The 13,637-nt window shown below is 46.9% G+C and overlaps 1 protein-coding gene across 1 annotated transcript; it reads right to left on the reverse strand.

Moving 5' to 3' along the window:
* Positions 1–50: 50 nt before the first annotated feature.
* Positions 51–12,827, reverse strand: WDR76 (WD repeat domain 76; the record flags this gene model as incomplete). Its single annotated transcript, XM_082488971.1, has 14 exons — positions 51–368; positions 1,127–1,180; positions 2,767–2,919; positions 3,421–3,635; positions 4,481–4,516; positions 4,944–5,096; positions 6,895–7,048; positions 7,137–7,180; positions 7,276–7,377; positions 8,168–8,288; positions 9,157–9,212; positions 10,859–10,951; positions 11,810–12,232; positions 12,759–12,827. 14 exons carry the CDS (start codon positions 12,825–12,827, stop codon positions 113–115), a joined length of 1,929 nt encoding a protein of 642 aa, XP_082345097.1. The 3' UTR covers positions 51–112.
* Between the last annotated feature and the right edge of the window lie 810 nt (positions 12,828–13,637).

Raw genomic sequence — 13,637 nt, forward strand, 5'->3', positions numbered from 1 at the left:
AAAATACACTTTTGTCCTGAGAAAATACAGTAAGCTTAGGAACAGCTTAATACGGATTAAACAAATTTAATGCAAAAAGGAAAAAAAAAAAAAAATCTCTGAGCTACTTTTTTTATTCTTTGAACACGTGAAGGCGGCCACTGGAGTTGCCACCCACTAAGATGTTCTTGCTGGGATGAACCACATTAATGGAACACACAGAACTAAGGCAGTCAAGGTTATAAAAAGAGTGCAACAACTTTCCAGTATCTTGGAAGACCTCAATTTGTCTCGGACGCGCCATGCTGCCCACCACGAAGCAGTCTTCCTGCTTAGGGTCCCATATCGCTCTGAATCTAGTTAACCATCGTCCCGTGTTACTGTTGTGTCTTCAGAGAAACAAACAGGGAGAAAAAGAGAGAGAAACATTCCTCTTATTGAATCCCGTATCTTTAAGTATCATCATTTATGTCACATTTGCTTAAACCCATGTTCCTCGCCTTCTAAACCATCAGCACCCCCACACACTAGGCAGGCCGTGCTGCTCAGATCCACCCCGTGGGTCGCTATCCTGGGACAGCCGGGATGGGGGACACAAGCGTAACGGAGAGAAAGGATAAAGCAGAGGGTACTTTGACATAAGTGACTATTCATCAAAGCAGTTATGCTTCACGGGTGCACACTAGTAAAAACGGGGCAAACATGCATCCAGCCTTTCAATAAGCTGCAAACGGAGAATTCTCAAGGCAGTCACTGATCCAGCTCCAGCTCCTCAGCAAAGCAACCCTGACAAGGACTCGCTCTTCCGGAGCACAAAGGTGTCATATGAGTGTTGAGACTCTACCCCAAAACCACGCGCTTTACTCTTAAAAAGGCACAAAAGCTTCCCTGCAGCCTTTACCGACTCCAAGCAGGCTATCCCCCAGTCGTGCTTTATGAACAAGAGGCGCCCGTGAGGACTGGGGCAAGTTCTCAGGCTAGGAGGGCCCTAGGGCTGCTCTCGCCTCTGCAGCTGGCCACGAGCCCGAGGCTGCTTGGGAACACAGCAGTGTGTGGCCGCTGCGCACCCGTCGCTCATGCCACAAGTGCACTTGGAGCAGAGCGGCCATAGCCAGAACTGCCCTCAGCCCCAGCGTGTTCCGCTCACCTGATGGTACTGAGAACGGCGACTGCCGATGACAAAGAGGTGGTGTCATAGACCCTGTAACACACAAGTGCAGTAATGAAACGTACGTGTGTTAAAAAAGGCAGCCCTTTCCTCCTGAAGCGCCTTGCGCCGATCAGCACAGGCCAGACCACACAGGAGTCTGGAATACAGTAACGAAGAGCGCACCGACATCCAGCTCACAAGCACCAACATTCCAACTGCAATTAATTTGCTTTTTTAATTGCTTTTAGCTGGAGCTGAAGGTCATCCTTTCTGAAAGCTTTGTAAGAAGAGAACAAGAATGCCTTGCGAGGACAAACGAGAGGCTCCTCTAGCCCAGCAGCCTGTCCGTTTAATCACTGCACAAACTGGCTGCCCGGGGAAGAACGCAGGAGAAGGCGAACACGCGCCATGAGCGGAATCCCACCACTGACAGCTTCTAACAGCTTCCAGTGCCAGGACTTCCTCAGGCAGGCGTGGGCTCAACTGATGGAGAAACCATCAACAGATCTCCTGTCCTGGGCTCTGCTTCACCCCCCGTGAACTTTTGGGATCCCAACCCCCCTAGGGCAAAAAGTTCAACAGCCTGCTGGGTTAAAAGCTGCTTTCTTTTTAATTTGGAGGTGGCAGTGAATAAATGATCCTGTGTCTATTTCTCCATTCCGTCAAGCAGAAACATTCTGGTTTGCTCATACCCGTTTTTTACTCTGACACTTGCTCTGTTAGCGCCAAAGATTTACAATTTTCATAACAAAGCCTACTAGGAAAACAAATCTTCAATTATCTATAGTAAATAAATCACAGGAAAGAAAGCATTACAGCGACGCAGAACTCACACAAAGAACTCTTCCCTGTGTATGTGGAAGGGGAAGAAAGAAAATCAAGTTTCCAGACAAAACATAGAAGGCTGTAACAGCTGCACCATATTCAGATTCTTTCCACAATATACATAGCTACCTCCTCTTTTAAAAACACATACAGCCTGCAGAGCAGAGGCCTGATTTTCAACCTGGCCTTAACTGGGCCCCCCATTTTGTACCTGCTATTCTTTCACACAATTTAGGACTTCTAAACATTTACGTGGCAAATATGCAGAGGCAATCAGGTATTTATGTGAATAGATTACATAAATTACGGTCACAAAACTACAAAGTAGAAAGAAAACCTAAATCTCTAATACAACACAACTCACAGCAGTTTAAATTAATAAAAGGTAACTAGTTACAAAAGAGCTGATATTATCACACTTTTAAGTACCAGCAGCTAAAAATAAATTCTGTTTCTAAGCATTTCGTATTCCTGAGCCAGGGTGTAGCCTGGTTTTTGTTTGGTTTAGGGTTTTTTATTTGCGTTTTTTTTGTTCATTTATTTGTTTTTAAAGACTAACAGCACCTGTATATTTCATTGTTGATTGCCAAATATTCTTCAGGAAAATGAGAATTAGAATAAAAAGACAAAAAAAAAAAAAAAAAAATCACACAACATTAAAAATGCCATTGCAAGTGAATCTTTATCACTTTTTTTAAAAGCGATGAAGACGGGAAGCTCTCGATTATGGGTAATGCAGATAGGAAATAAGAACAAAAAAACATACCAGTTGGTATTTTCCACCAAGATTATTCCTTCCCACAGCATCTTACCTCAGTTTATCATCAGCGCACACCGTCACTACTCTGTTCCCTGTCACAGGTGAGAAATACGCAGAAGCAACACTTTTTGTGTGTCCTTTAAGAGTGCTCACAGGAGTGTTCCCATTAGACTTCAGGTATCGAACATCATAAATACAAACATCCCTGCAACACATATCACACCCAACACTTTACAAGGTGGCTAAATAACTAGTGTTCTTATGTTCCATTTACCAAAAAATGCTCAAGAGACACTGCAGGTTTTATGCGAGTTGCACTGAGAACTTGAGTTCAGGAGTACACGTTCACTCAAACGGCCAGTGGCTCCACAGGATTTTGAGCGCAACCAAAAACACCCCAAACCACCATCTCATTAAAACCCCTCTATGCTGTGATCTGTCAAAAAACAGTGACTCAGAAGACCATTTTGTACCCATTACCAAAAGTGAAAGTCAAAAATGTATCACACTTTAAATCCCGCTAAGAACTAAAAACTCGTTTTCTAAAAAGCTCAAGAAAGCTTTGGTTATTCACCGAGGCTGACAAATTGCCTCATCAACAGCTGCTCCTGCCCTCCAATCGTGCCACTTATAGCGGACTGCAGGCATCAATGCAGACAGAATACTAAAACCACAAAATAACTGCAGTTCATTTTGAGCTACATACGTGGAGCCAGCAGCAACGAAATACTGTTTTTTCATTGGGTGAACGTGGACTGTCCTCGTTCTTTTGAAGCCAATGTCTGCAGAAAACTCTGAAGATGTTCCTGGGGTCCGTCTGTCCACAACAGCAACGCCGCCATCCCAGTGTCCTACTATTGCAGTAGAGGCATGATCTTCCAAAAAGTCAAAGGAAGATAAGCTTTCTTCACTTCTGCATATCTGAGCATAGAAAAGGTCAAATGTAACTGAAACTATTCAGCAAAATGCACGGAGTTATTCATAATACCCACAACACTCTATGGGCTGTAGATTTCATGCTTTCCCTTTTTAAAATACTAACAATACTAATGAAGACTACCTAGTTTCATAGCTCCAGCCCCAGCTATCCACGTAGGTAACCCTTCTGTAAAACTGCTATGCTTTGCACAGAGGAGATATTTAACCATCCAAAACAAACTGGCAACATAATCTGAATGCTGTCAGAACTCTTGCAAGACACTATCACCTCTAGGTTCCAGTAATCAAATGGCTGTTATCCTCGAGTGCATAGCGAGCAAGGATTAACAACTGCGTTCCTCTCTCCAACGCTACAGAAACCTTTAATCGGGTGCTGAAATGTGAATTTGGCTTCCTGTAATCTGGGAGATCAGAGTCCGGACGTCAAGCCATGACTCTCCTCATTAGTAGCTGTATTCTTTCCAATGGCAGTACTACTCCTAGAGGCATCACAAAGCTATGCAAGTTGGCATAAGGTAAATGGGGCAGGAGGATGGCCTCTCTCTTCCCCCCACCTCTAAAGACACATTCTTGCAAGCATTTGTCTCAAGGAAAGACCTGCCTGGCCCCCTGACCCACCAACCGCGGATACTTCCCGAGCAGCTGGCCTGCCTGCAACCCCACCAAAATGACAGTGCTTGTAAGGGTTGGGGAAAAAAGTGCTTTAAACTGTTGGGGCTTGTTATATTTGCCAATGTTGGAGAGCTGATCAATGCAGATATATCTGTCAAAAAATAAGCAAACAAAGCAAGCATCATGAGACTCCTCAGTTAAGCTGTCTGGCTCACCGTGAAGGCAGTCGCAGCATTTTGCTCACTTGAAGTCTGAGAAAAGACAAGGCAACTCATGTTTTATGTTGTTTTACAATGTTTAGTTTGGGGGGAAGGGAGGGGTACAATTTAGTTCTTCAGATCACTCGTTTGCCATCATCAAAAAGTACTGCTTTTGTAAAGGCACACATATTGCTTAAGTACGAAGATATGAAATTAAATTCAATAATTGCAACTGCTTCTGCAGGAAGGAAATTGGGAGTGCTCAAGCTGTTACTCTGTTTTGTTGAGCAGGCAGCATCTCCATATTTTTATGATGTTAATTAAAGGTTATAACGTGTCCTTGTGGAAATGGAATCTTGAACTTTCTCATTAACAAAACAGCCAACAAATAACAACCTGGGTACAAGACTAAAACTTCACAGCAGTACAAACTAAGAGATTTCCAAGGCATTTGCAGCACAGCCGTGGGAGCGCTCACCTCATCAAAGACAGCTCTGGTAACATCCCCACATCGCAGAGACTCATTGCTTACAGACAGCAAGTGAGCAGGATTAGACGGAGAAAAATGCATGCAGCTGACCGAATAGCTGTGTGGAATGAAGACAGGCACTCCTTCTTCAGACTTACAGTTCTAAAAACAATTGAGATTCAATGAGCACAGATGCTAATCACTGTGGTGCTTTCTGTTAATTACTGCAACCTTCAAAGTAAAGTCTCTGTTTTTCAAATGTTCTCAGTCTGCTCTGGACAACTGTATGGAGGCAGGAGAGTGCCTGATGTGTGGAGACATCAGCACAGATAACAGGCACAGGCTAACATCTTACTGGGACAAAGGGAGTTTCACCTCTGCATGGAAGAGAGAACTGACCTCATGTGGACCACTCCACGCAGCACTGCTAGGCTACGACCTTCCTCCCACTACCATTTTCACCACTATAAAAAAAAAATTAGCTCAAAAGAGCACTAAGAATTTACTCTCAGTTTCAGAATTCTGTTTCCTAATTAGGAAAAGCTGCCATTTCCTGCTGTAATTTAAGTGCATTTCTGTCACTGCAGCCATCAATGCTGTATCTGGCCATTGATATCTGACTCTTGTTCACGGACGGAATTGGTTTCTTGCTTACCGCAGCTGAACACCTTGCTGAGGACCAAATGTACGGGTATGCCTTTTACATCAAAATATGTACACGTTAGGTTACTTAGAACTTAAGCTAAATTATAGTGACCCAAACTGAATGTAAAGTATAATTTCCTATATCTTCTCTTATAATTTGGGCATGATTCAAGCTCTGATATTTTAAAATAAACTGAACAGGTCATTTCAGAACAATACCATTCCACAAAGATTACTCTGCTCCCAAACTTGGTCAAGTCGAACTCACTTCAGGAAAATAAAAAAAAAGGGAGAGCAAAAGGAAAAAGAGTAGCTTTAACAATCCTAGGCTTCCACTGAAATGTCTTAGGAAGGCCACAAAGAGCGCCTGCAGCACTCTGAGACCTCAGCCTCTCTGTCAGCAGATCACACTCTTCGACAGGTAGAAACCACAGCTGCACAGTCAGAGCTTTCTACATTGTACAGAGCAGTTTAAACTTCTTGATGATTGAGTAAGAGTCTCGGCATTGAATTTTGTTGATCAATTTCCTGAAGCTGTCAAAGCAGAAATTAATCGAGAGAAACTCGAGAGGTTAATGGCACTGGAAAAAATGAGAAGAAAACCTGCATGCGTGTGACCTTCAAGCAGCTGTCTTGGGTGACGTGGGATCAAAGCGGAGGAAGGTTGCAAAGGTGTAAGTCAAGGGCACGAATAAAGATTCTTGCTGCAGGAGTAATTAAGGCAATTCAGAAACGATGGAGAGACTATCTGGAAAGCCCTCAAAAGTTTTCAAAGCACCAAATGCTAAGCTATTTTTCAGACACAACGTAAGTAAGTAAGTGCCAGCATACATATTGGCATAGCAACTTCATCTCTGCGGTCCTGGAAAAACAGTGACTCACTGCAGCTACCCAAGATTTGTACAAACAAAAACCGAATACATTGAGCATCCATTTCTTCTCACTCTCCAAGACCTACTTGTGGTATTGCTACAAGGGTACTGGAATTAGAACCTGAATCTCTCAACGGTGAATTGGAATTTTAACCCTCACTGATAATATTGTTTCAGGTAGTAATCCCTTTGCTTCCACTCTGCCCCTAAAAATTACCAGTGCAACCTTTCCTCCCATTAAACCTGGCCTTGCCAAGGACCAGACCTTTCAAGCAATTCTGGTGAGCTTCAATTTAACAGGCATGCTGGTGTAATCCGTAAGAATGGGGAAAGTCTAAAACACCGCTGCAGACCTGACAAAATAACACCCCAGGCTGTGCCCCATCTGCACCCATCCTGCAACAGACAGCGCTGCCAGGTGAAGAGCACACTTAACAACTCACCACATTCCAGAGACCGATCTGCCCAGACTTGTCTCCAGCTGCCACAAAGATGATGCTTTCAGAAGGATGGATAGCCATAGAACACACTCGATACTTCACGACCTTTTTAATGTTATCTTCACTGAGGACCATGCTGTTCAGGCTGTCTTGGTATCTAGACAACATCATTAAAACGTTAGCTACTCAAGAGAAGAAAGAAGACGATGACAATACCCAGTTTTTAGCTGTTGTCTTCAGATCACCTTTTCACGTCACCCGTGTGCTTTTCGGTATCATTAGCTTTCATCTACAGACAGAAAGGAAATATTTATCAGAATTAGATTGCTTAGAACTCAGGCTAAATTACTTTATCCAAAAATAATTAATTGTAACTACTAATACCTCGCTTATCCTCATCCATGTAGTCAATAAGCCCTCTGTCAATTTACTGTTCTCCATCTGATCTTCTGGAACCATTGGGAAAGGGCCGGCTGGAACCTGAGGCTAGAAAGACATCAGTCATTTTCGTAACTCAAATCAATGAAAACTACAAATAGGGTGAATTGTTACTTTGCACACATCAGGTATTCTGAGAACACACCTATGATAATACAAGAAACAAACAATACATAACAACAACAACAAAGTCCGTATCAAATCTTATTAAAAAGATAAATAGAACTTTACTAAACACAACAGCGAAGACAAACAGCCACCCCATCTTTTTCCTCTCTTTTCTGACACTACAGCGAGGCTGGTCTTCAAGAACTATATTACAGAGATTTGGCTTTATTCTACAGCACCATGGAAGATTTAAATTCCCATCTCTTAGAGCAATACAATTTTTACTTATTGCTGTATAACTACTTCACAGAGGTAGTAAATACTGCAAAGCAAAATAAACTAGATCAAAAGTTACAGTGAAATAACATTAAAACAGAGCAATAAAACTTTGAATTTAAAGCTGCTCAAATCTTCGGGCTGTTGAAAAATGCGTAACATTTTACCTCAGGACCCTTCTGATCATCCAAAACCGCACCATTTCATGAACCTGAGTCACAGAATATTGACTAACCCTCAGAGAGGACATGGTAAGCCTGCTACTCAAGATGCTTGAGGGTGAAAGAATTTACTTTTTATTATTGCCACTGTATAACGCACCTTCCCAAATGTCCAAAGGTTTTTGCAATAAGCTCAGCAATGACAAGTATTATCAGTCAGCTTCACCAGCACCGTTTTTATAAAGCTTCCGTGTATATACACATGTATCTCCTCTAACCCTTCCCCATCTTACATATTCCTCTGCTGCTGGCTGGGCAGGCATCTCCACCACCGGAATTCCTGAAGGCTCTACTCTTTGCAAGCGCATAGATCTTCGCCGTACTGTTTCATCTTCTACCTTTTTAGGCTTCGCTCTAGAAGAATTAAAACATTTCAAAATTACACACAGTTAAGTAACATACACCCTCTGCATTTAAGTACAAGACTACAGAGTCGGTTCAGATGTACAGCTCTAACACCTTGGCTCAGATTTACAGCCTAACTGGTTTTGATTCGCTTTAGGAGGGCTGTGATAGCTTTTGCCTTCAGTGATAGCAACGATCAACAAAAAAAGCACTCCGCAATGCATATATGTATTGCATTTTTGTTTTGCTTGTAATACATCCTGCCACTGTCACTTTTCTTCCCAGCCCTCCTTATTTATAATTCATCCTTCCACTCATTGATCTAGTCATCTTTCTGCACTTTCTTTCATCATATATCTTATTCTTTGTTTTGTACTTAAGCTCATTTTTCTGCTTTGCCTGGCACTGTTTTGGCAGTGCTAAATGTCTTCTTTTCTACACTAATTGGTTACTCTCTCTCTTGCACCTAGTTCTCCCCCCTTCCTTTCTTTCCCACGCCTTTTCCCATCGTTTGTTTTCATCATTTAACATTTTTTTCTTTAGCCATCATGAAAAAACTATCATCAGAAAAAAGAAATGGGCTTGAAATATCTTAATACAAATATAATGAAAAGAACATATTCTGTAATTTGACAGAAAAGATATTAATACTGTCATTTTCTTTCCAACGGATGGCAGAAGAGAGAGGCATTACCTAGAGGAGCGACCCATTCAGGAATTCATAGAGCTTAAGACAATCAGTTATTCACATTAGCTTTATAAGGAGACTCCTCACTAGCTCTCCCTCTTTGTATCAGGCATGTGCAGATGGAAGTGCTAAAACAGCAAACGCACAATGAAGGAACAGTGACACAAATTTCACATAAAGTTATTTTACCTTTTGGTGACATGAGATTGTCTTTTAGTTGCAATTTGGTTAAGTCTTGCAGCTGACTTGAAGAGAAAGAAAAAAAAAGATTAAAAGTATATATAACAAGCACAAAAGATCAACCTGTATAAAGTACAATTATCTAAAGGCTGCAATAAACTATATTGCAATTATTTATAACAATAATAAAAAGGGATTTTTAAACATCGAGCTCTGTAGTGTCTGCTTCCTTCCATGTCCCAGCAAGAATTCCCTGATTTCTGTGAACGGTGTGCAGCACAGTCTGGATGTTCTGCAGCTGTTCTCTTTACGGAACAAAGAAAATACTCCAAATGCTATGCACCAGACACAGAAGGATATTTAAAGTAGAACCTGTAACCACAGAGGCCTCCATTCACAGCCTCTTCTCCACTACATTTTGAAGACAGGTGTTTAGCTCATTTGGACTCCAGAAAAGTTTAGACGTGTCCAGCTCACCACCAGGACCGCTCTCTGCTCCACTACCGCTCTAGACTAAGCAGCACCAACCCGGGCATGGAAAGATTTACCTGCTGCTTGGGTTTGGCAGCCCGCACTAGCCAGTGCCAACTCTAACCAAGACAGCTACAGCTCCTTTTGCTAGTCTTCACTACTCTGCGGGCAGTGCTGTGATTACAGTCAGACTGCCCAGCCTTTACTGACCTCTCTGAGAATAACTGGAAGAAAAGGAGTTATTTTCACTCAAGTTTCAGTCGTGGTGGTAAGGAGTCTTACTGCCTACTAGACAGGCCCAACCATGTCTTGCAACCTGGTATAGTGACCAAGCAAGCACGCAACCATTCAAGGAGGTAACTGGGTAATTCACTCACTGCTGCCAGCAAAGGGATATATTATGAATTCAAAAAAAAAAAAAAAGAAAAAAAAAAGAGAATGAACCAGTGCAGAAACAAGAGCAAAGATTTGGATCTACTCATGTGACAGCATTTGAAGTCCCACTACCTTAACTTTCTAAACAAATTCTCCAACATGAGAAGAATTATAATGTGCTTGTGTCCACCCTAGGCACAGACTAGATAGGACATGGGGAAGGGTGCCAGCAGCACACGCCCTGCAGGCTCTTCCCAAGAGCCTCTCAAGCACAGGGCAGTGAGCTGAACCCTCCCAAACCCGAGACCTGCCACCTGGTGCCCTGCAGCCTTTCAGTTAGATAACCAACTAACCCATGTGCACTGCATCTAAAACACAAGAGCGCAATGTCCTCGACGGGGAATGTGGGTGCACAGGAAGGGGAGGGAGCACACATTACACAAGCGAGCAGGACGGCGCACATACCGCACTCACGCTGCCCAGAACACACACACAGGCACCTTCATGAGAGCGTTTCCCCCAAGGGTCACCTCATCTGGTCCTGCTGGGTCCACAGCCTGGGACCACATGCACTAGCATGGCTGGGGGCTGCTGGTATGGAACGCCGTGCCAGGGGAGTTTTGCTTTCTTCGCTTTTTGTCAAGTTTAACCAATGACCTCCCCTCTTTGGAAAAAGCTAACCAGCAGAACAAACTCCCAGTTTTTTATCCAGTCAGGGCAGTCCTGATGTCTCAGGACATTTTCGCGGCTTTCCTCACACACCTGTCACTGTTAGGGAAGGGTTTCACAATGAGAGGGATGACAGTACAATTATCACCACACTTGAAGAAAGCACGTTTTGAAGCTACTTAGAATCTATACAAACCTCATGCAGCTTTAAGGCGGCAAAGAATTTAGCATTTTCTGTAATGTTCTTTAGTCGCTTCCTTTCATAAGCTGATAACTGTGAGTATCCATCCTACAAAAAGAAAAAAACAATTACTCTTAATTGTACAGTTACATGGCATGCAAGAGATGTTCCAGGCTCCTGGGAAGCAAGTCGCTAAATTGATTGTCTAAGTTATTTAAAAGTGGTTTGATATACTTATAAAAAAAAAACCACAAGCACCATACAAACTGGGGTGATCCTATATCAATATCAAAACTGGTCCATTAGTTTGCATTACAAAACTTACTCCCAGCATTAATTCTACAACAAGGGTCAGGTCATCAAAATCTGGGTAGAAAAAAAAACAACACTGAAGAGAACCAATAAACAACTTAGAACTTCAGCGATACAGCAGATACTGCACATCAATGCAATACAGCCTTAGATCGTTCTCATCTTTCATAGAGGAGAAGGTGGACTTGACAAGTTGAAATGATGATTTAAATATAAATGAACATTGACAAAACTTTCATATCTGATGACTGTATCATCTGTAAAATCATCTGGAAGATGGTTATTGGCAGCACAAGAACACACTGATGCTTCTGCTACCGGGTTTTACATACTCAGGCTGTTAGCAAGAGCATTTTTCTCCATCCCTTAGACATTCCAAAAGGTAAAACGCAGTTTTGTACTGCCAGTGAGAGAGGTTAAAAAGAAACAGGAGAAAAGATTACGAAAAGAGGAAAAACACTTTCAAACTTTGCTCTTATAAACGCAACACATTTGTGTCTTGAGAACCGCGAAACCACCACCCTTCCCCGCGCCTGCTCGCGGCCGGGCAGCGGAGCGCTCCCGGCGGACACCGCTGCCGCGCCGGGAGAGGCCTCTCGGGGCCGGGCGCCCCCCGCCCCGGCGCTCCCCGGGGGTCCCCCCGCGGGCACTCACCAGAGCAGCCTCTCCCCCCACATCGCTCCCGTCGCTGTCCGCATCCCAAAGGCCGTCCGAGCCCCTGCCGGGCGGGGTGGCGGGGGGCGAGGCGGGGGCCGCTTCCCTCGGGCCGGGCAGGGCCGGGGGGGGCTCCGGGCAGAGCCTCTTGCCGGCCGGCGCCCTGCCCTCCGCGCCGCCGCCGCCGTAGGCGCCCAACAGCCGCTTCTGGGGCAGCCGCCGGCCCGCCACGGCCAGCGGCGTGAGCAGCACCCGCAGCTGCCGCGCCGCCATGCCGCGCCGCTCGCCCCGCTCCGCGCTGAGCTGCGGCTCGGCCGTGCCCGTCGGGGTGGACTCCTGCGGAGGGAAACCGGGAGACTGGCGGGGAGCCGCTGCGCTGCCCGCCGCCCTTCCCGCGCCCTCCGCCCGCCGGGCCCCGCCTGACTTGCCGCCCCGCACAGCCCCGGCCCCCCCCCCGATCCCCCGTCCTCCCAGCCCCGGCTCCCCCAGACCTTCTCCTCACAGACTCGGCTCCCTCGTCCCCCCAGCCCCACGCCCAGCCCCCTCCCCCCCGGGTCCCGCTCCTCACAGCCCCGGCACTCCCCGCCCCCCCCGGGTCCCGCTCCTCACAGCCCCGGCTCCCCCCGTTCTCTCAGCCCCGGTCTCGGCGCCCCCCCGTTCCCCCAGCCCCGGCTCCCCCTGACCTTCTCCTCGCACACCCGGCTCCCTCGTCCTCCCATCTTCCTTCCCAGCCCCAGGGTCCCTCTCCTGCCAGCCCCGGCTCCCCCAGCCCCTCTCCTCACGGACCCGCCCCCACCCCCGTCCGCCCCTCTCCTCACAGCCCCGGCCCCTTCCGCCCGCCATCCCTCCCCCCCTCCGTCCCCCCCTCTCCCCGCCGCCCCGGTTGCCCCCCGCCGTCCCCGGGCAGGCAGCTCTCATCGGCGGCCCCCGCTCGCCACCCGCCCCGGACCTGCATCCGCTGCCGGGTGCGCGGCGACGCCTCCTCAGGCTCCAGCGTAGAACCCTGCGAGAGCGCCATGACGGCCCGGACGCGGGGGCGGAGCGGCCGCTTCCCGCTCCGGCGAGGGGCGGCCCAGGCGGGCTCCCGCCCCCGGCGCCTTCCCGCCCTCGGCGCCTTCCCGCCCGGGCGGCCGCAGCCGGGGAGGGGAGGGGGGCGGCCCCAGAGCTGCCATGTTCGCCTCAAAAGCTCAGAGCCCGCGTGGGGCCCGGCTCTTGCTCGTAGGTGACCCTGGGACCGCTGCGAAAGGCGTTAAAATCACGGGAGAGTCGGGGGTGTTCAGCCTGGAGAAGAGAAGGCTGTGGGGAGACCTCAGAGCCCCTTCCAGTGCCTAAAGGGGCTCCAGCAGAGCCGGGGAGGGACTTTTTCCAAGGGCACGGAGTGATGGGATGAGGGGGAACGGCTTCAGACTGGAAGAGGGGAGATTGAGATGAGATGTGAGGGAGAAATGTGTCCCCGTGCGGGCGGTGAGCCCCTGGCGCAGGGTGCCCCGAGGAGCTGTGGCTGCCCCATCCCTGGAGGGGTTCAAGGCCGGGTTGGACGGGGCTGGGAGCAGCCTGGGCTGGGGGGAGGGGGCCCTGCCCGGGGCAGGGGTGGCACTGCTTTAAGGTTCCCTCCATCCTACAACCCTTCTGTGATTCTGATAGACCCTGGCCACAGGGAAGAGTGATGCAGTTATGCTCCCCAAATACATGCTACAGCTTGGCATGCTCAGAAGAGAAAAACTGAACATTTTCAACAGCGAGGTTAATTGAAATGGTCTGAATGCTCGCAAGATGGGTTATAAAATACACAAGACCGGCCATCACAGACTCGTTGCCCAGAAACAGC

The sequence above is a fragment of the Vanellus vanellus genome, assembly GCF_965231255.1.
Source record: "Vanellus vanellus genome assembly, chromosome: 11".
Taxonomy (NCBI): Eukaryota; Metazoa; Chordata; class Aves; order Charadriiformes; family Charadriidae; genus Vanellus; species Vanellus vanellus.